This window comes from Lethenteron reissneri, chromosome 13 (genome assembly GCF_015708825.2).
Source record: "Lethenteron reissneri isolate LAM-NWPU_2019-01 chromosome 13, ASM1570882v1, whole genome shotgun sequence".
NCBI classification, from domain to species: domain Eukaryota; kingdom Metazoa; phylum Chordata; class Hyperoartia; order Petromyzontiformes; family Petromyzontidae; genus Lethenteron; species Lethenteron reissneri.
In genome coordinates, this window is record NC_083791.1 from 8,122,785 (window position 1) to 8,144,418 (window position 21,634).

Sequence of the window (21,634 nt, forward strand, 5' to 3'; positions counted from 1 at the left end):
GCCTGCTTAAAGAGAAGGTTGAAATGGTACACAAAGTTGGGTTTTATGATCGTATCACACCAGCTTTTGTCTAAGATGTCCCTGAAGCGATGGCCCGAGTAAGATAATATACTGTAAAACCTTTGCAGAAGTTGGAACACAAACCTACATCTGTCATCACGATATAGAAAATAGCAATGCCTTAGTTTGTCCTTCTGTCATGCTATGGCGATTTTGCCGATGCTTCAAATTGATAGTGTTCTCACTAGCATGAACCCTTTTGCCCTGTAACCATATTCTGTTTGATACAGTAACGAACGCACACCCATCATATCCAAATCTACATGCACGCTAGTACACAGTCACTGAACGTTTGTGTGCGCGTGCCTTTTAGACATTTGTTATATTTTTTATTGGAACTGCCATTACACTTGTTTACCCAGAAATGCCTAACCGAGTCTAATGACTCTTTACCAAGAGGGTCGTGCCAAGTTTTCACAGTGGGGGGGGGGGGGGGAGGTGAAATAATTGCTCTGCATCTACCCAATCGAGCAAATTTTCAGGAGTCATTGACCATTTCATATTTGGCCGGCGCGCAACTCTTTACAGCCGATACACCCGCCGGAATCGATCGGGGCGGCCTGCCGGATTCGAACCTCTAACCCCCCCCCCCCGCCCCATCACCAGCTCACAATGTTTCCAAGAGTAATTCGCGCCGACATCTGAATATAGGGTATGGTATGTGTGCATGTATTTTTTTACTTCTTTCGCTCCGTACGTAGCCAACCGTGCTAATCGGAGGTGCGGGGGAATTACAACGATACAGCCCATGGCACTGGCAAGCAGAAGCAAGCAAAAAATATATATATTGGAGGAATGTGAAATACAGGCGTAGAAAACATTGGGTCATCAACAGATGTTTTGCTGAAGTGGGGGAGAGAGATGCCGAGATAAGAGAGTGGGGAGGGGCAAGGCAGGGGGGTAGGGGGAGGGGAGCGTTGCGTGGACGCTAGGAGAGGGAAAGGGACGTGAAGCTGGACAGGGGGAAGTGGGCGGGGTTGGAAGTGGGAGGCTGAGAGGGCTGGGGATGTGTGGGGGGGAGGATGCAACAACAACGCCATGCAGCAACAATGCCAATGAAGCAAACAATGCCAATGCAGCAGCAATGCCAATGAAGCCAACAATACCAATGCAGCAGCAATGCCAAACGCTGGGGATGCAATTAACTCGGCAAAATAAACTAGTGCCCGGCAAATATGATGGAACAACCATAAAGCATTTAAGGTTTAACCTGGTTAATAACATCCTTCCAATGATTGCTCAATTTGTAACCATCTTCTCGGTTGAAGTTATGTCTATGTTTATGTGTCTGGATGGCTTCATGAACAAACCTTTGATAGTAGCCCGAAAGGTTTGCAGAGCACCTTGGTCTTGGAAAAAACAATATCATGAGAGCCCACAGCGTTATAGCAATGGTCAGCCATGGCGGAGGTATTAGTCCTGCCGTGTTTCAGATCTGCCTTGTGCTCGCGAACACCGTCCGAGACATGTAGTTTCCCCAATGTAACAATCACCACAGGTGCAACTTAGTTTGTAGACTCCAGGATATTGCATATCAGGAATGACATCCTTCACAGATGGGATTAGATCACGGATTTTGTGTACTGTACTGAAAAAAAAAATTCTTGCTGTGGTTTTCCCACCTGATGATGATTGCTTGTGTTACAATCGAAACGTCGTGATTTTATTTATTTTATACCTACGTGACTTTACCAAAACAACCAAAGAGTATGGATCCCTGCAGTCACGAAAACTTCAAATCTAGATTCATCACAGATTTGCCAAGGACAATCACAATGGCAGTGGATATATCACCGCTAACGATAAGAATGTGGATTTAAAGCTTTGGTGACTGCAGTGATTCATCTTCTTGGTTCTTTCGGTAAAGTCATCACGTAGAAGGGAAATAATAAAATATTAAAATAAAACATAAGATAATTCTCACGACGTTTCGGCCACAGCGCAAGCAGCCGTCCTCAGGTGAAGACCAGGTCTGTCGGGGAGACAGCGTCTGACAGACCTGGTCTTCACCTGAGGACGGCTGCTTGCGTTGTGGCCGAAACATCGTGAGAATTATCTTATTATGTTTTATTTTATTATTTTATTATTTCCATTCTACGTGACTTTACCGAAAAAGAACCAAGAAGATAAGAATGTGCTTCGATGAAAAGCTTTGTGACGAGTTCCCAAGACAGGTGCTGTGTAACTCCGACACCGGTATTATCCTTACTGTTGCTGCCAGTGCCATCGATGCGCGTCTACGCCCTTCTCCTTGGTGTCTATCTCTTATGCTGTGTGGAGTCGCTGCTGTGTGGAGTCGCTGCTGTGCCTCATCCGTTGCTGCTGCTGTATTTCTGTGCTGCTGATGTATTTCTGATCTGCTGCTGCAGCAGAGGTCGCAACCGGGTACCCGATACCCGGCTACCCGTACCCGGCTGGGTACGGGTACGGGTACCCGTTTGCGACCCTGGTGCGGCCGGGTACGGGTACGGGTAGGCCGTGAGTCACCGGTGAGTAACCGTTTGTCACTCATTTCGGTAGGGTACGGGTATGGGTAGCGTACGGGTACCCGTACCCGGCTGGGTACGAGTGCGGGTACCCGTTTGCGTCCCTGGTGTGGCCGGGTACGGGTACGGAATCAAAACCCGTTTGCGACCTCTGTGCTGCAGCTACTGCTGCTGCTGCTGTTGCTGCAGCTGGCGGTGCGCCGCACGTGCCTGGCTGTTCGTCGTGGACGCCGGTCCGTTAACGGCGAGGAGCGCGGAGGAGGAGGAGGAGGAGGAGGCGGACGACGATTCTCCGTTGCCGTGGGCCGCGTGTCTCAGCAGCAGCTCGCGGGGCACCGACGTGGCGGCGGCGGCGGCCTCCGTGGTCAGCACGGGGCACGACAGCGCGTAGGACCTGGCGAGCCAGGTCGGGGCCGGTTAGCGGGGCACAAGGGTCAGAGGTCAACAAATTACTCAATAGGAGTCTACGTTAGCAATCACCGCCACCTTCTGCGAAAAAAAAAAAACTTGGTAGGACCATTTGCGAAGAAGAGTCATGAGAGGCTCAGTTAAGCTTTCCTTCGCTTAAACAACAATAATATATACAAAAAACCAGGCCTATTGTGGGGTAGCCAGTGAGGACGTTAATATCAGGGTTGGAGCAATGGAGCACATCGTGGTATGCAGCCCGCAGGCAACCTGAGTGCGATTCCCTGCCCCGACTGACATCGCCGGAGGGTGGCAAGTAATATCATGGGGCCTCTCCCTTCAACAACCCACGCTGACCAGGCGGGTGAAGTATGGCCAATCAACTCCCCGTAGACTGACAACGGCAAAGCGGGAAAGGCCTTCATTCAACTCGAGATGGTCAAAGAGGTTGGGACACAATGCGCAGTCTCAAAATGTGGTGGTGCAAAGGCAGTACAGAAACGTGCACGTCCGGACAACGCGCGTGGTTCAGCGCCATGAGAGAGTGTACGCAACCAACTCGAAGGGCAGACGAGGGGGGTTATCTTCGGGCACAGCTTTTCGCAATCGGCTAAATAATAATCTAGACAGACCCTTTGACGAGCCCAGCCATGGGCTAGGAATTTAAAGGTGCAGTGCGTGCGTGCTAAACCACTGCGCTCCCTGCCCCGCCCGCACCCGCCCCCCAGCAGCTACAAAAAATACCATCAAAATATCGTATTACCTGCATTTCCTGTTATGTTTTTATTACATTCCTTGTTTATTTCGGTAGCTGCGGGGGATGCGATAGTTTTAGCATGCACCCCCCCCCTTCTCCACCCCCCTTCTTCACCACCCCACCCACCACCCCCCCCGCCCACGCCCCCCCCCCTTTCTTCAGCACCCCGCGCGCTGTGACTGGCGTGGTGAAGTACGGCTACACAACCCCTCAGGGCCCACGTGACATTGAGAGGACAATGATTCATCATCCAGCAGAGGATTTGGCAAAGGGCTTGAAACTAAAGCTAAGGAGAAAAAAAACAATCACTGGGTTGACATGTTTGATTGCTGTGTACCTGTTTAACCGGCGGATTAAAAGAACTGTAGTTTGCTGTAAGTTTCCCCGAGTCACAACATGCCCATGTGTAGGATTCTTAAGAGTCATTGGATTATTTAAGAAAAATTATTTTAAAAGGTCAGTGGATTCTTAAGGCTTCTATAGCCAAAACTAAAGCAATCTATTGAAAGATCCTAAGCGCAGCAGCAGAAACGTCCCAAGCCACTCTGCCCGTCTCCCTTGTTCAAAAAATTAAATTAACCCAACTCCGGATTATAAACTTGCACACGTAGACGTGCAGAAATCGATCGCACGTTGATTTCTGTAGCGCAGTGAAAATAGTATGATGGAAGTTTCAAGACGTTTTTTTATAACAAACTCGACGCATTTATATAAGCTCCATCGTTGCAACATAGACATACAAACGCACGCAGGCAAACACATCGGATACCTGTCTGTGCCTTCGCGCTGTGCAGGATTGTGCGTGTGTGGTGAGCAGACGTGGGGAGCGGTAGTGTCGTGCTTGGCACGCTGCGCTTCGAACCAGGTGACTCGAGTTCGATTTCTGCTCACGGCCAACACCGGTGACGATTATCTGAACCGGTCCTGCGCCTCCCCTAGGTCGACTCAGCCTCACATGAGTACCTGGTGCGGTGTGTAAACATCGCCGCTGGGGAGTCAAATGCGGCCGGGCGTGGTGTTGGCCACCCACCCTCTTCATGTGCCGTATCTGCCGTCATAGGTGCTACTCGCTAACAGCACTTGCCCCAACAATCTGTTAAGGCTATACAGGGGATCGTTATCTTTTTTTCATGAGCAGACGTGAAACAATCGGACTCCCCCGCGAGTTGATGCTCCGAAACGGACGCTTGACATCAACCACAGCCATGTTTGCAACTTTAATTTAGCAACCATTAATCCAGCAAGTTGCGACTCAATCCTACGTCTCTACGATGTTTTGCTACAGTCAATTGTCTTGTGTCTATAAATTGTCGTGATTCAGACTTTAAATTCGTTTAAGAAATCGATTATCGTTATCGAGCACCCTCGCGAAATTCCACGCTTTTCCCCGGTGGTTGCGGGGGTCAGCCACGGCCGAGCCACTGCCGGATGAAGGCCTCCCAAGGCAACGCCGCCACCGCCACTGCTCGCAGACCCTTGGTCGCAGGGGCCACGTGAACCAGTCGTACACCACAAATGCGAATCCCACATCATTTGGTCTTCTACTTGCAATCCGGTGAGCCTGGGAATCGATTTTAGTCGATTAATCGATGCATCGCCACACACCTGATGGTAACCACAGTTGCATTAATCTGAAATTACAGTTTCCGCAACGCAAGGTTCTCTTGTCTCTTGAGCACTGTGGTCAAACTAGTTGTGGTCAAACTGGAAAGCCTCAAAAGAGCCAAAGAATCTGCAGGTGGGGGTCTAAGAGACAGCGGGGGGGGGGGGGGGGGGGGGGAAATGTGTTCATCACCCAGCACGTTGGCCAAGATCCCACGAACTACTGACAAACAACTCTGTGTTCCCCACGACCACGTGATGGCGGGCTGGCCCGTATCGTGCAATGGGCAAGTGAGGCCTGGTCCCTTCAGATTGCCACTGCAGCCTCTACCTGGCCAAAAACAAACGGTAATCAGAGGGGGGGTGGGGGGAGGGGGGGAGCCTCGGTCCACCTAGGCTAGGCCGCACGACACACTTTGTCAAGCGGGCGACCTGCTCTTAGCCAGGTCACTCAGTGGGCAGACGTGAAACAATCGGACTCCCCCTTCAGATTGCCACTGCAGCCTCTACCTGGCCAAAAACAAACGGTAATCAGAGGGGGGGTGGGGGGAGGGAGGGAGCCTCGGTCCACTTAGGCTAGGCCGCACGACACACTTTGTCAAGCGGGCGACCTGCTCTTAGCCAGGTCACTCAGTGGGCCCACTTTTATTGTCATTGTGCAAATGTAGCATGGGATTTGTTGTTTGTTCTTCCCATTGCAGTGCAGGGCTTGTAGAGGACTTGTGAATGTTTTTGTAACATTTGCAAATTAGTCGTCTGTGAGCCCTTTATGCAAAATGTGAGTGTGCGGAACACATCGACTGCGTATTGACGATTTGCATATGTCCAGCAGCACGAAAGATGTTTGGTTTGCGCAGCTTTGTGTCAAAGGCAATAGCCATATTTTCACTCGTACATACAGTATGAGCAGACCAAATGATGCAATAGCCCACACTGAAAGCCAGTCTGTGGATAATTCGAGTTTGATGTCAACGAATCTTCGACAGCCTCTTCAAGGCATGGGATTGTTCAGGGTACCACATTCATGCCCCAGAAGCCCAAATGTCCAGACGAAGGCATCTTCAGCATATTTAAGATTTTAGCAATTATCCCTGCGGCGCACAAAAAGAGCCAAATGACAAGGGTGGTGGCTGCCCAGTCATTAACGCGCCACAGCTGTTTGTGAAAATACACGCGACGCCACGACTAACAAAGACAACGAGCAAGCGTGCTTTACGTGTGCATGTGTCACTGCAAACACATTACGTGAAGCACATTGTAGATGCCACTTGAAAATCAAACGTAGCCCTAACACGGCCACAAGGTTATACGAGTTCACATGCCGGAACTAAGGCGCGTTTTGATGGCTAAACACTGTTGCTGTGTTCCCACGGCAGCACGTAAGAGCCCGGAACTTTCCGGCAACCTTGCCAAGAGTGCCACCAGCTTTTACCCAGACTCCCCCCCTCAGACCAAATTCACGACTTCATGGGGGTCAAGAGCATTTGGCTGCTGCTGTACATTTTCCGCACGATAAGCCACTCACTTCGTCGAGCTATCATCCGTGGCCAGGTCGCTTCTGAGAACAAGAACTCTGTAGCTCAGCGAGCCTTACCTGGTAAAAAAAAAAAAACCAAAAAGTGTATCGTTTAGTTTTAGAACCTATTCGTAGCGGAACGTGCGAGTCTTGGCGGCGGCGGCGGGGTGCCATTGAGAATGAACGCAGGACGAGGAGAACGGCTCTCTCCGTATCGAGGGGGGAGTGAAGGCGACGATTTTTTGCGCAGCGCTCTCGAAGCGCTCCAACGCTGTCCCGTCGCGGCGCTCTCGCTCACCTGTGCAGCACCCAGGTGTCCGACTCGTCCGCTTTCTGCGTGTAGTTTTCCGGCAGCAGCCCGGCCAGGCCCGATATCCACGACGTCCCCTGCACCCAGCCCTCGCTGCCGCCCTGCGAACACGGAGCCAACGCGAGGCGCCGTCAGCCCTCCCTTTACCGAACTGCATCGGAATCATCAGAATCCGATGAGCTATGAAGCTTGTTTTTTTTAACAAGATGTTCAGTACGGGCAGGGCAGCAAGTAACAACAGCAAACGGTACAAAAACACGACAGGAAGTGAAAAATAGAGAAGCTGGCAAGCAAGTGACCGAGTAAAAATAAATTCGTTGTTTAAGTCCTGGCGAGGCAACAAAAACAACAACAAACAAAAACAGCCCCAGACCGCACCAAGTTCGGCCGGTTAGCTCACACTCGGGAGGGCTAATGCCATGCCAAAAGCATTGGGCTGGTTATGGAAAGATATTGCGCTCGGATTCTGGATGGCCAACTATAATTTAACTGCATCCTCAAAGTATCGTGAGGGTTCATTCTCAAATCGGGTCACAAAAAAAAAACGCACGCGAATTTGTGCGGTCATATTCAATTAGTTTGGTTTTTCACACTTTAATTATTGCAGGTGTGAAAAAGAACAGTTTTGATTTTACTGGTACATAATGAACACCCCTAGCACGTCACATAGACGGTGTGCCCTTTGTGTCAAAGCGGCCTTTTGTAGGGATTTAAGGAACAGCTGTGACAACAACTTTTAAGGCCTCCCCTTGCCATGCCATTCATGGGGATTGTTTGACTATTATTCACCACGCTGGCCAGCGTGGGTAGGGTAAAGAGAGGCCTGGGACCGGTTTCGGACATCACTTGTTACCGACGTCAGCCTTAGCCGGTGAGCGAACTCGGGTTGTCCGGTTAAGAATGCAGCGCGCTAACCACGACATTACCGCTTCCGCCACATGACAATAGCCGTCCAAAGTTGGTATTAACCGAGTGGCACCTAAAACGGTTGGCTTAACGTGGAGCAGTAGGCCTAATTGTAGATTACGATGACAACGTGCGAGTTGAAATGTATCTGCAATCGACTCTATCCAGTGGCGTTTTGAAAGGGAGGGGGGGGAGTATTGCATCTTATCTCAGGGTGTACCATATGCAGGCTTTTTTTTACATACTCTAACAGTTGCCATTGGTTTTTTTAATCTATACGGTTTGCCTTCACACAATAGAATGAGAGCCTAACAAAATGTAAGCTGTTTGTGCTTCAGTCAGACAGTTGGAAGTTGGTGTGTGAGCCAGCCACACCTAAGGACCGTACACGTTTTCAAAGACAATGATGGTTCACGAGGAAATGGATGCCACATACCGCAAAAGAAAACGAAAATCTAACAAAGGCCATCTGAGATATGAAGTGTGGTCAAACCGCCACCAATAGCAAAACACAGTACAGGAAAGGCGTTCATCCAGCAGTGGATTTACAAAGCGCTGTAAAAAGACGTCAAATAAAAGTAACGCTGGAAGCGTCCCGTTTAAAATCGGCCGTTGTGTCGGGGTCGAGATCGAACCCACGACCGTCTGTATACCAGGCAAGGTAGTTAACATCTCGCCACCGTGTCGCCCAATCAGTCATTGCGATGGGAGAACTTCGCCGTGGCTAGCTGCGTTCTCCTCTTCGGAAAAAAAAACAACCCCCACATAAACCTGGAGCCTTGTCCAGTCATAGTGCAACAGAAGCAATCGCCCCCCCCCCCGATTGTGACTCAAGAGCATTTTCCTGTTAATGGAACCGCCTTGCCGTGGATCTATTTACGTCACCCATAGGTCATCGTCACCAATATCCGAGGTCTGTGGTTTCTGTCACGCAGAAAGCATCCATACTCAGCCCTGCGTTATCATAAACATTCCTGTTGAATGACTGGCACACAACACGCCGTGGCATCAAAGTCGTGTCGCGCATGCATGTGCGTGTGTGCATACGTTCCGTCGCGTTCACCTGTGCACCGTGCTCCGAAGGCGACACGAATATGGAATCTCCTGGTATGAGCTCCAGCTCGTCGTCATTCTGAGGAATGTACGGGTAAAGCACCCGCAGGGTCTGCGGCGGAGGAAGCGTTGGCAAGGCGACGGGAGAGGGGTTCCAACGTCGCAGGGGGTCATCGAAGATGGAAGGGTTAGGGAGGTATAAGGGGAAAAATAGGTCAGGGGTTCACAGGGAGAGGGCGCGGATACACGTTTGCATCAATGCACCGTATTGACGACGATCTTCAGTGAGATCAAGTGGGGTTCACAAACAGACGTCTCCTCGTAAAGGACCCGACAAGGACGCACAACTTCCGCGAAAGCTTCGAGGGCCCACAACCCCTAAATCGCATCCCCACACACACATACGGTGGCAGCTGATGCGGGTACTTGACGATGATGAGATGATGATGCACAGATGGAAAATTAAAACGTCTCTGGTGTGCGAGGATGTGCGGGAGCAGGACAATAAACTAAACACAAAAAGCAGTTACAAAGACATTCGTTTTCAATCTCGATTTGAAAGTGCATAGCTCCCAGTGGGTTCCTAATATCAGATGGAAGAGCGTTCCAGACGGCCGCAGAAGCCCACCTGAACGCGTGCGCGATGTGGTGACCATCTTTGTTCGATGATTAGCCAAAAGCCGCTGCGAGGACGACCGGAGTTCGCGTGATCGTTCATGCTCCTTGAGAAAGTACATATCTGTTGTATGGAACCTGGCGAACTCATGGCCTATGGACACCTCAACCAGTGGTGATTAAATTGTATGTCGTTATTACAGCTTTCATGTTTAATTGTAAATATTTAATCAACTGATATTAAGCTATATTCTTGGGTCTTTCGGTAAAGTCACGTACATAGTATATTCTTTGGGTCTTTCGGTAAAGCCACGTAGATATAAAAAATAATAAAAATAATCACAATATCACTGACGTTTCGATTGCAACACAAGCAATCGTCATCAGGTGAGAGCTGCTGAAGCAGGAAAAAATAGGTTCAAAGAAAATAACAAAAATTAGGTGTCAATCTAAATCTAAAAGCAGTGTTACGTAACTATTTATTTGAATTGTAACGATTGTTATAACAATTTAGGATCTTTTATTTTCGCTACGTTTCGCAGTCAGCGGTTTTAGTAGGGGGCGCAATTTAATTCGCAGCGTCCTTTCTTTTTTCAAACGTAGAAAATTTTAGACCGTGACTCCCCGGCGGCACACCAATGATGTCACAGGATCCTTAAAAATTCACCGTGCAGCAGACGGCGTGTGGCATGCCTACAGTTTACACACCCGCAGAAACAACTGCTGGGTTATCACCATAAACCTCTGTCATGAGCCAGCAGATGCACAACCAACCGGCCACGTCACTGCCCCGTGGTTCTTGTCAAGGGGGCAGAGGTCGCAAACGGGTTTTGATTCCTTACCCGTACCCGGCCGCACCAGGGTCGCAAATGGGTACCCGTACCCGTACCCGGCTGGGTACGGGTACCCGTATCAAACGGTTACTCACCAGTGACTCACAGCCTACCCGTACCCGGCCGCACCAGGGTCGCAAACGGCTACCCGTACGCGGGTAGCCGGGTATCGGGTAGGGTACGGGTATCGGGTACCCGGTTGCGACCTCTGCAAGGCGGTAAGGAACATTGACGGTTGATACGTCTGGTAAGGGAGCTACACAACGCAAATCATTTGGAGCCACTGGCCCTAGACCAACTCTGTACAAACGAGCAATTGTGTCCGAATGAACGATGGAAAGATGTATTATAATGTAACGAAACTATAACTAGTTTTTTTTATTTTACCAGGTAAAGCCCATTGAGCTGTATAGCGTGTTTTTAAGAAGCGACCAGGCCACAAACGATAGCTCAACGAAGTGGCTTATCATGTGGAAATTTATAGCAGCCAAATACTTGGAATGCATATTTCCAAATATTGAGGGAAAAACCGAAGGACCCGGAGAAAAATCCACGCAACCATTGGGAGAGAGACATGCCAACTCCAAATATATAGGGCGACAGGGTCGGGATCGAACCCATGACCTCCTGTATACCAGGTATGCTGCCCTTCTGCAGTCCATAAATGTCGTGTGGTTTTGCAAAACCCCAAGCTGATCAATTTTACATTTAATAATAATGAACTTAAAACAAATCTCATAACATATGCCATGGAACTTCTTCTTTTTTCCGCGGAAACAAAATCATTATACAAGCGTGGCAATATTAAAGCATTCCTTCAGTATGTTTGCGAATGGATGTGACGCAATTACGTCTGGCGGCTCGTTGCCGTGAGTCAGCACCACATTTGAAGGTAATTGACGCATAAAAGGGATGGGATTATCTAGGGCGGCGCTTCTCAACCTTTATTGCAGCCACGCAGAATGGTAATACATCAAGTTCAAGTTCATGTATTAGGTACAGCCCTGTGAGCCATTCGGCTCTTGAATCGGGTGCAACCGCAACAAACAAAAACATGAACAAGAAAACATCTTAAAGTGACTACGTGACTGAGTGCAAACAGAAAATCCAAGAAAAGACAGCAAAATATTGCAGAAAAAACACCGTACACCAACGCTGTGTGCAAAAATCCCAGTGGGATGGAAGTCAAACAACAACAACCACAAGACAACTTAGATTAATTCTAGATTTGAAGCTTTCGTGACTGCAAGGATTCATACTCTTAGGCTTTTTCGGTAAAGTCACGTAGGTAAAAAATACAATTAATAGAAGCAATAATAGAAATAAAATAATAAAAATCACGACGTTTCGGAGGCAACACGAGTCTCCGTCATCAGGTGGGACCGTCACAGCTAAAATGACTGCATCAAGTGAGGAAAACTTAGATTAAGGCCATCAGTCTTACTCCGTACTACAACAAACAAACATGGCCAAACCAGTAAACTTTTCGAAATCACCAAAATAAAGCCATGAAAGCAATAAAACAGTGCGTGATGCACCCCAGGTGAAGAACCACTGCTCTGCGGCCTCTGCCCCCTCTCCCAGCAGTGGATCACTGCCCTGTGGGACTTTAATCCTATAAGCACATTATCGCGAGTTGTTTTATTTTTAGTGTTTTGTTTCATGCTTCCCCACCCCCATTCCCCTTCGCATCCCCCCCCCCTTTCCCCCCCACCCCTCTCTCCCCACCCGCGTGGATTTTTCTCCGGGTTCTCCGGTTTTTCCCTCCACATTTAGAATCGAGATCATGCGTTTAGAGTATTTGGCTACTGCTATGAATTTCCACAGGATGATGATGATGAGCCACTTTGTTGAGCTATCACTTGTGATGGACAGGCCATTTCTGACAAAGAGCCCCGTGGCTCAGAGGGCCTTACCTGGAAAAATTAAAATAAACAGTTTAAGTTTAGTTCTTTCCCAGCCCCCTCTCTACCCCCCCCGCCCCCCCCATGTTAGTTATCTTTGCCCTCATCACCCCCCTTCCCCACGACTTTGTTTTATGTTCCCGCTCGCGGTCCCCATTTGGGTGGGGCGGCGAACCCGAATTTCATCCCCCCACGTGAGGGCCCTGGCGCGGATGACTTCTAGGGGGTTTTCGCTGGCGGAGTTTCTGTCCCCGCACCCCCGCACCCTCACGCCCCTTACCCCCCTTGAACTGTGACCGGTTGCTTTGTACCGGGCTAGCGTTGAGTCACGATACAACAAAATCTACGTAAGAAAAGGTGAATTGATGCATGAGGAATGTCAGGCCGCATATTTACCGAGGCGGTGATGCAATCCGACCAACCGGAAATTGGCCGTGTGATTGCTAATACATCCGTTATTCAGAAGCAGCATGAAACGTTCTAAAATGTACACACTCCGCCGTGTGTCCAATATTCAAGGGTTTCAATATACATGTCCCAGTCTTTTCCATTCGGATTCACTTGTGTTTGTTTATATACCTCATGACTGTTGATACTCACATACTAGAGGCGTGGGTGTTTGGAAATCCTGCGTTTTACCACTGATGGACAATTAGCATAGTTTACTTATTCCACTTCATTGAGCTATCATTTTGTGGCAAGGTCCCTTCTGAAAAAGAAGCTAACAGCTCAAGTGTGCTTGACCTGTCGGTAAAAAAAATAGTTCATCTTCTTGGTTCTTTCGGTAAAGTCACGTAGAAGGGAAGAGTCTGACGGACTCTGTCGCCTCGACGGACCTGGTTTTCACCTGAGGACGGCTGCTTGCGTTGTGGCCGAAACGTCGTGAGAATAATTTTATTATGTTTTATTTTTCTTATTTTATTACTTCCCTTCTACGTGACTTTACCGAAAGAATCAAGAAGATGAATCCCTGCAGTCACGAAAGCTTTAAATAAAAAAATAGTTTAGTTTCATAAGCAGATTTTTAAAAGTGATTTCGTTTACCTTTCCTATACTTTGCACTCCTTTCGTGTCTTTGAACTGTTTGTTGTTGTAACGTTCTGACCCACCCCTACTGGACAAAGAGCTTTACAGCTCATCGGATTCCTCCAGTTTAAAGACATTCTGATTCTGAACTCGAGAAGAATCTTGAGACTCAGCGAGGCGTTCCTCGGTAAACAAGAGCAATCATCGTAAAAACATACATTTACGAGCCAAAATAAAACGCAGAACGCTGCATCTATCCAGGTCAGAGATACATCAAGAGACTCGAGTTATGCTATTGCATAACTCAACACCTTTTCACTGCCTGCATTACTTGTCTATTGTTATAGGCCAGAGGGTAAATAGTTGGAGGAAGAATTCACGAATTGTTCAAAATGACAGCGAGCACATTGACACACGCTGCATGCTCACGGGAGTTGCGAGCGTTTCGTTTCTGTTGTTTGAAGTGTAATTAATTTGGTAAAGTCACGCAGGTAGAAATAAAACAAGATAAATCACGACGTTTCGAACGCAACACAAGCACCCGTCGTCAGGTGAAAGTCGCGATGGCCACGATGTCTGCTGCGAGCAGTATGATGTCTGCAGTCGAAACGTCGTCATTTATTTCTACCTACGTGACTTTACCGAAAGAACCAAAGAGCGTGGATTACTGCAGTCACGAAAGCTTCAAATCAAGATGGAATTCATTTGTTTTGAAAAGTACAAAAAAAGTTTCCATTTGCGTGAACATTAGGAAATAATACATTAGCTAAAAGACATGTAAACATTTGCTAAATCTATGTTTGTGGCATTGCACACTCATTATGCATTGTCGTGGAGCATTACAGGTGAAAGTAAATATACGCAAAATCCAAGCCCGTCTCCACATAAATTGTTATTTTAGTCGATCAGCCTATCTATCGGCTTTCTTATTTAAACCAAATGCTGCTCGATAACATTGTTTTGGAAAGCCGGTTTGGCTCATAAACTGATATACTTCCAATATAATTGGGGGCACAGATTGTAGTTCTGCTTCTAATCGCTTAATTTTTGTTTAAATCAAGCTCTTCCACGGCACTGTCCCTTGCGTCTACAGTGGCGAATATAGTCTACTGGAAACATGAATTCGAAATGGTAACAATTTATTAAAATTGTTTATGATGCTCATTAAACATTGTGGTCGTAAAAATCGATTACTGTATCTATCAATTTGTGAACTGTACGTTGTGTGTAGCTGGCAGGAAGGCCTTACAATCCCTACTCCTCTGCCCCCCCCCCCTCTCTTCCCCCCTCCTCCTCCATCCTCGTGTGGAAAATACTTTCTGAATTTGTCTGAAATTATCATCTGCTCCTGTCCGTTTGCTCACTTGTCTTGGGGAATATTTCCGTGCCCAGAGGCGACATCTCTACAGCTTCCGGACAAGCTCGTACCCCCCCCCCCCTCTTCCAGAAGTAGCGTAATTATGTAATTCATAATCAAGGTTTTTGGGTTTAGATCGCGTTATTTATAAATGTGTCGTAACCCTCCACCACCCGACACGGCCAATCAGTAAAAAAGTGTCACGTTGACAAAAGACAAATAGTTTACTGCTTTAGCCCACCGGTGTGTTGAAGCGTGAAACCACAACATTTACAATTTGAGTACGACGTTTCGCTGGTAATTGCGTTGAATAATATTGGTCGCGAAAGCCTACGTGTTAAATTATGTAATTGTTTTCATTTTAAGATTTAAAAAAATATATATATTTTACCAACCGCTTTTTTCCTCTCGCAGATCCCGCGGGTTAATCTGCTCGAATTATTCCCCAACTTATCCACCTTGCGTCTCGTCCTTTCACACCACACTGCCTTTGGGCCATCGCTTAGCGCACTCGCTTGCAATCTACGAGAAGAGGCCAAGTTGAGCTCGGTGCAAAGCAACTAATCGTTCTTGAATCGCATCACGATCCCAAGTCGTCAAAAATGTAACCCGGCCAAAGTGCAGAATATGTGGACCTTATTTTAGTGCGTTCACGCGAGTCTGCGCAGCGAGTTCATAGATGCTGCACGCTCGGCAGGTTTCATACAAATAAAATTAATCCATTCACAGCTCGTTTGTAAATCCACTGCTGGATGAAGGTCTCTCCCCCCCACCTCACCACTACGGTCAGTCAGTGGCATCCTCAGCGATTGCGAAGACGCAACTTAGACGAATGACACGAATTAAACCATTACTGTGAACGTTAGTCGTTTTATTATTACTGAGTTACAATCCTAGCCACCCTTGTGTATCCGTTACCATGCCGACGATAATAAAATACTTCCCGAGCACGAGTTTCTGACCCTTTCAAATTACATGATGTAACTTGTTCGCGCGATCACTAACCCGCTAATAATAAACTTCCAGTTAACAGCTGTTTTGCAATCGATGACAACAAAGTGCACAGGGGAGACCCCGTGGTGCCGGTCACCTTTCCGCTCGACTGACGTACTTCGTGCGCGCCCAACGCCCCACCCTGTGACGACAGCTGCTCCATGTCAAGACGACGATGACGATATTTGCACAAACGCCCACTTAGTTTCGGTTATCTCCAGAACGAGACGGGTCTACCGAGGGTATATTTTGGAAAATTAGATTTTGAGCGTTTTAAGACGTGGCAAGAAAAAGCAAGGTTGCCACTGCGTAGGTGCAAATAAAAGCGGGACATATCATCGGAAGGAGAATATCTCACGATGAAATGTGTATGATTACAAATGACCAAAAACAGGGGGGGTATTTTTGTTATCACGGGAAGACCCACAGATGATCCTGGGGGAATCAGAACAGGTGGCAAGCCCTACAGGAAACCAAGGTTCCCAGAAGAACACCCACACATGCGAGAATAAAGCCCCACTATCATCGAAATCAGCCACGATCCACCCACTGTTCAATGAAGGCCTCCACATGTCACCACCATCGCGATGGAGCAATCGGCATCAACTCCTACGCACGGTCCAGTTTCAATGTTGCCATCTCCGCGGTGAGTCAGCCCTTTTGGCGCGCCCGTTCTCACCACGGGGATGCTATTCCACGAATGGTCCCTGTCAATGGGTCATCGCTTCTGCTTCTGACGTGTCCCTGTTCAAGTCACTCAACTCTCCGCATTTGTCAGCACTGCGAGTTCTCCTATAACGCGGTAATAGTCGTCTTGCTGAAGAACACCGCATTGTCATAAATAATATATGACATAGGGGTAAAGCGCAGTCCGCGATAACGCGTGAGATGCGTACGCAGGCTGATAAAGTCTGAGGCGCGTGGGTAGCATCTAGAAGCATCCAGCAGCATCCCGCCTTGTGTGACGACGCTACGCCGAGGCAGCTGTACAGCCGCTTGTTCCTACTCGTGCGACGTAGTTCCGTTCGCTCGATCGCGTTATATCCAATTCACATCCGCGTTATAAAAATGTGTTTCCTAACACATTCATCACGTTATATATGCAATTCGCGTTGTGAAAACGCACGCGGCGTTACACGAGAACAGACTGTCCGTCTAACATTTGGATTTGTTCCCCGAATTACAGCGCTCCTCCTTCCCCGTCTCTCTCATTGTGCACATCCGAAGTGAGAATCTCTGCATACTTTCCCAGCGAAGTTTTAGGCTTGTGTTTGGCTTTTTATTTAAGGCGCATCTCATCGCTGTCACGGTTGGCTGCATGCACCGAGCCGAACCTCTTATCTTATCTTAAAAGGAATTAAGATAACCAAGGCAATATACAAAAAATTAACAACGGTACGTATCAATGTGACGGTGGAGGTGATGCGTGAATTCGGTGAAAGCTAAATTGATGACTGTAAACGAAGATGAATGGAATAAATGGGGTTAATGAGTGATAACAATATAATGAGATGATGAAGAGGGAACAGTAGTGGTGGCGCTTATGAGGGAGAGATATTAAGGGGTCGTGGGATGAGCTAGGGAACAATAAGTGTGAGTTTTGAGTGAGCTGTGGAAATTAGTGAGCGAAGGTGACTGCTTAATGTGGAGGGGGAAGTTTGTTCCAGTGAATCGGGGCGAGAAGAGAGAGAGAGAGAGCGAAAGCAAATTGGTATCCATTTTTTTTTTACGCGAGAAATTCATCTTTCCAAAAGACCTCTCGCGTCTTTATAAACGCCGCTCTCATTCCGATCCACCGTCGTTAAATTGCCCGAGGTTAAACCCGTTTCTTTCTCCCCCGGTCGCATTCCTGCCCGCAAACATATTTCGTCGCCCGTTTACTTCTACGAAGAATGTCCACCCGGAGTATCTACGCGGTTTCTCGGGGCATCAAAAACCCCCACCGGTTTGGGTTTGCGCAAAGGGGATTCTTGGGCGAGGGCAAAGCCAAAAAGCCAAAAGAAGCCGACGCACCCCGACAACAAAAGCATCCTCGACGCAATGCGACGAGCGGATAGGGTAAGAGAGGGGCACGGAGATGACTGAATTTTGCGCGTGGAGCGAACGCGCACGGTCTGACGTGACTCACCGTGATTCATGGTACACGTTGGCAACAGTCGTCACTCGTGTGAGGTGTAATGAGGGAGGGCCTGACACCTGATTAAAAAATAGATATTCAGCCGGATTTTTATTTGGTTAGTTGCTTCCTGTCCAAGTGGCACGTTAATTAGGCATAGTAACGAGCAAACCATTTGTAACATCTATATCAGTACGCTTTTTTACTCAGGAAAGTCTCCAGACAGGTTTTTTTTCATGAGGGTTATGCCAAAGCTTGCGGACAAAGGAGGCGATTGTGTGAAGTGTAATCCAAATTGGATGATTTATAGGTAATGTTCACGCATTGGAGATGTGCTGGTTAACACTTGTTGCATTCTGTGTTGTGTTTTTTTACTACAATGGGACAAAATTAGACAAATACTTGGGATAAAGATTACAATCACCAAATCGTGAACCAGAATTATGGCAATTGAGGGATGGCCTGAAAAATATCAATCAATAAACTTGATATCACGTGAAAATGCGCTGCCTAGAAAGTATGTTGTACGTATGTACGTTGAAGGACAACAAACTAAACGCAAAAAGCAGCTCTTAAAGAAATGAGATTTTAGCCGACTAAACAGGAGGCTTATGTTGAGAGCTGGCAGAGTAGGCGCAATGAAGTACGCTGAAAGTGACTTGTATGGCCACCTTTGCAGGGCGGGGAAAGATGCAAACAAGGAACTTGAAAGGGAATTGTATAGTGGGGTCTGAACTCATTGAGCACCACGGTGGGTAATGTTCTAAAAAGAATGTTTATTTATCGCAGGACGCTGGCGGAGACAGTTGGTGCATCCGGCGCCCTCCATACAACAAAGCGAGAAGTGCACCGTGTGACCGAAATCGCGTGGCCGGCACCGTGAGGCCGGCACAGTGAGGCCGGCATCGTCCAGACTGGCACCGTCCAGGCTGCCCGGCATGCACCACAGGCACTCATTACACACAAAGTGCTGCTTGCCACAAATGAACCAATTTTCCTTTTAGTTAAACCGCAATATCTCGCTGATCTCGTCAAAGAGCATAAACCATCACACAATCTCCGGTCATCCTCACACCGGCGGCTTTCGGCTCACCATCGAACAAAGATGGTCACTGCATCGCGCGCTTTCAGATGCGCTTCTGTGGCCGTCTGGAACGCTCTTCCTTCCGATATTAGGAAGCGACAGGAGCAATGCACTTTTAAATCATCGAGATCGAAAACACATTTCTTTAGCGCGGTCGGCTACGTATGGTGCGAAATAAGTTTAGCGCATCAAGCCACGTGTACCCTTGTAAAAAAAAAAAAATTCCCAACGGTCAGCTCTGAGAAAGTAAAACATTTCTTTGTTGCCCGGCATGCCGCCTCAGTTTGATTGTGTAACGTCACGCGGTGGGCACAGGCAGGGCTTTACTTATAGTCCAAATAAAGATTCTGATGCTCGTGGGAAATTCGTTATCGATTCCGCGGAAGGTCACGGATTAAAGCGGTGAAGAGATTCGAGTGTAAATTTCTGTGAGGGAATGAAATTGTCGCTCTCGGCAAAAAGATGCAAAAAAAACTGCCGCACAAAACGGGATTTTTTGTAAGTCGGAAGCACGTCCCTACACAAGAAAAAGTACAGCCTTTAACAGACTGTTGGGGCAAGTGCTAGTTAGCGAGCACCTATGAAGGCCGGCACGGCACACGAGGGGGTGGGTGGCCAGCACCATGCCCTTCAGCCTTTGTCTCCTGAGTGCCAATGTTTACACACTGCAGCTGAGTCGACCTAGAGGAGGCCCAGGATCGATTCAGACAATCGTCACCGGTGTTGGACATGAACAGGAATCGTCGAACTCGGGAGGCCGGGTTCGTAGCGTAGCGCAGCGCGCTAATCGCTGCTCCACCGCTCCCCAAACACATCCCTATACACAAACACGCGTGCGCATGACCGGCCTGAGCCTCTTGCGCCCCCTGCTGATACAAACGCAGAGTTTCCACCGATCGTTCAACAGCAACCATCAGTCGAAACCCAGGCACCACAGGCCTGTGTGAACAGTGTGGTTGCTGCGATATCGTCTCATAATTGTATCGTAGGCTGTTGGTGCCATGCTGTCATTGTGATGATGTTGCCAAATAGAAGGGTAAAAACCCAATTATATTTTTACTGGCAAATGAGGTTCCAATGGTGTAAATGCTTTCCCCGAGCTCTCATACTTGATGGTGCATTGTCTTTGAGTTGTGCGCCTTTTGGCGTCATCTGGTCCAACCCATGTGAGACTAGGCTCTAAGGAAAGCTGTCTCGGGTGTGGACCAATCAACTTCAAGGACAGTGCATACATTATCAGAGTTATGTTTTTTGTTTGCATTCCGACTGCAGGTATTTTGGTCTATGCAAACACGACTCCTTGTAAAAAAATGTGTCAGTTTTGTTGCCAGATAGAAGGGTAAAAAAACAATTATCATGTGATGCTATTGTTAAGATGCGGTAAGGTGTGACGCCGTTGCTGTGACGCTACTGCTGCGACTGCTGGTGCGACCGTCGGTGCCGTAATGCCATTGTGGCGAGACTGTTGTTGTGACTTTGCCGGTGTGACGCGACTGGTGCGACACCATTGCCTGTGATGCTACCGTTGTGACCGTCGGTGCAAGACCGTTGGCGCGACGCCGTTGCGGCGAGACTGTTGTTGTCACTTTGCAGGTGTGACGCGACTGGTGCGACACCATTGCCTGTGATGCTACCGTTGTGACCGTCAGTGCAAGACCGTTGGCGCGACGCCGTTGCGGCGAGACTGTTGTTGTCACTTTGCCGGTGTGACGCGACTGGTGCGACACCATTGCCTGTGATGCTACCGTTGTGACCGTCGGTGCAAGACCGTTGGCGCGACGCCGTTGTGGCGAGACTGTTGTTGTGACTTTGCAGGTGTGACGCGACCGGTGCGACACCATTGCCTGTGATGCTACCGTTGTGACCGTCGGTGCAAGACCGTTGGCGCGACGCTGTTGCGGCGAGACTGTTGTTGTCACTTTGCAGGTGCGACGCCGCTGCCGGTGCGATGCTGGTCGTCGTGACGCCATCGCCGTCGAAGCGGCCTCACCTCATGGCCCGCGTAGCGGATGTCGCGCGAGTAGAGCACGGCGCACCACTCGCACGGCAGCTCGGGGTCCACGGCGCGCACCAGCCGCTCCAGCTTGGCCAGGTGCTGCGCCTGGAACTGGTACGCCAGCGTCAGGTGCAGCTGCCTCTTGTGTGGCTCCACCTTCACATCTGCGGCTCGCCAACCCATCCACGAAAGACAAAGATCCCCCCCCCCGTGTGGCCTTAACAGACTGTTGGGGCAAGTGCTGTTTGCGAGCAGCACCTTTGAAGGCCGGCACGGTACACGAAGGGGTCGGTGGCCAACACCACGCCCGGCCGCTTTTGTTTCTCCAGTGGCGATGGTTTTTACACACCGCACCAGGTACTCATGAGGCTGAGTCAACCTGGGTGTCGGCCGTGAACGGGAATCGAACTCGCGTCGATGGGTTCATAGCGCAGTGCGCTAACCGCTACACTACCCACCCACAGGACGCAAACGACGCGGGTGACCGCCTGTCTTTTGGTCAACTCGATGCTCCTCGTGCAACGAGCAGCAGCAACAAGAACAACGACAAAGTCAAAAATCTGTGCAGTGTGGCAGATACCAGTAGTTTTGTGGCGACTTTGGTAGCAAAGA

At 48.6% G+C, this 21,634-nt stretch overlaps 1 protein-coding gene across 2 annotated transcripts in view; it reads right to left on the bottom strand.

The window, feature by feature from the left end:
- Positions 1-21,634, bottom strand: part of UBASH3B (ubiquitin associated and SH3 domain containing B) — a 102,731-nt gene that overhangs the window by 21,848 nt on the left and 59,249 nt on the right. For both annotated transcript variants that reach the window (XM_061550976.1, XM_061550975.1), the window contains exons 5-8: positions 21,017-21,186; positions 9,109-9,210; positions 7,128-7,240; positions 2,757-2,940 (exon numbers count right to left, since the gene is read on the bottom strand). In XM_061550976.1, the coding sequence (XP_061406960.1) occupies positions 2,757-2,940; positions 7,128-7,240; positions 9,109-9,210; positions 21,017-21,186 (569 nt within the window). The remainder of the gene's footprint in view (positions 1-2,756; positions 2,941-7,127; positions 7,241-9,108; positions 9,211-21,016; positions 21,187-21,634) is intronic.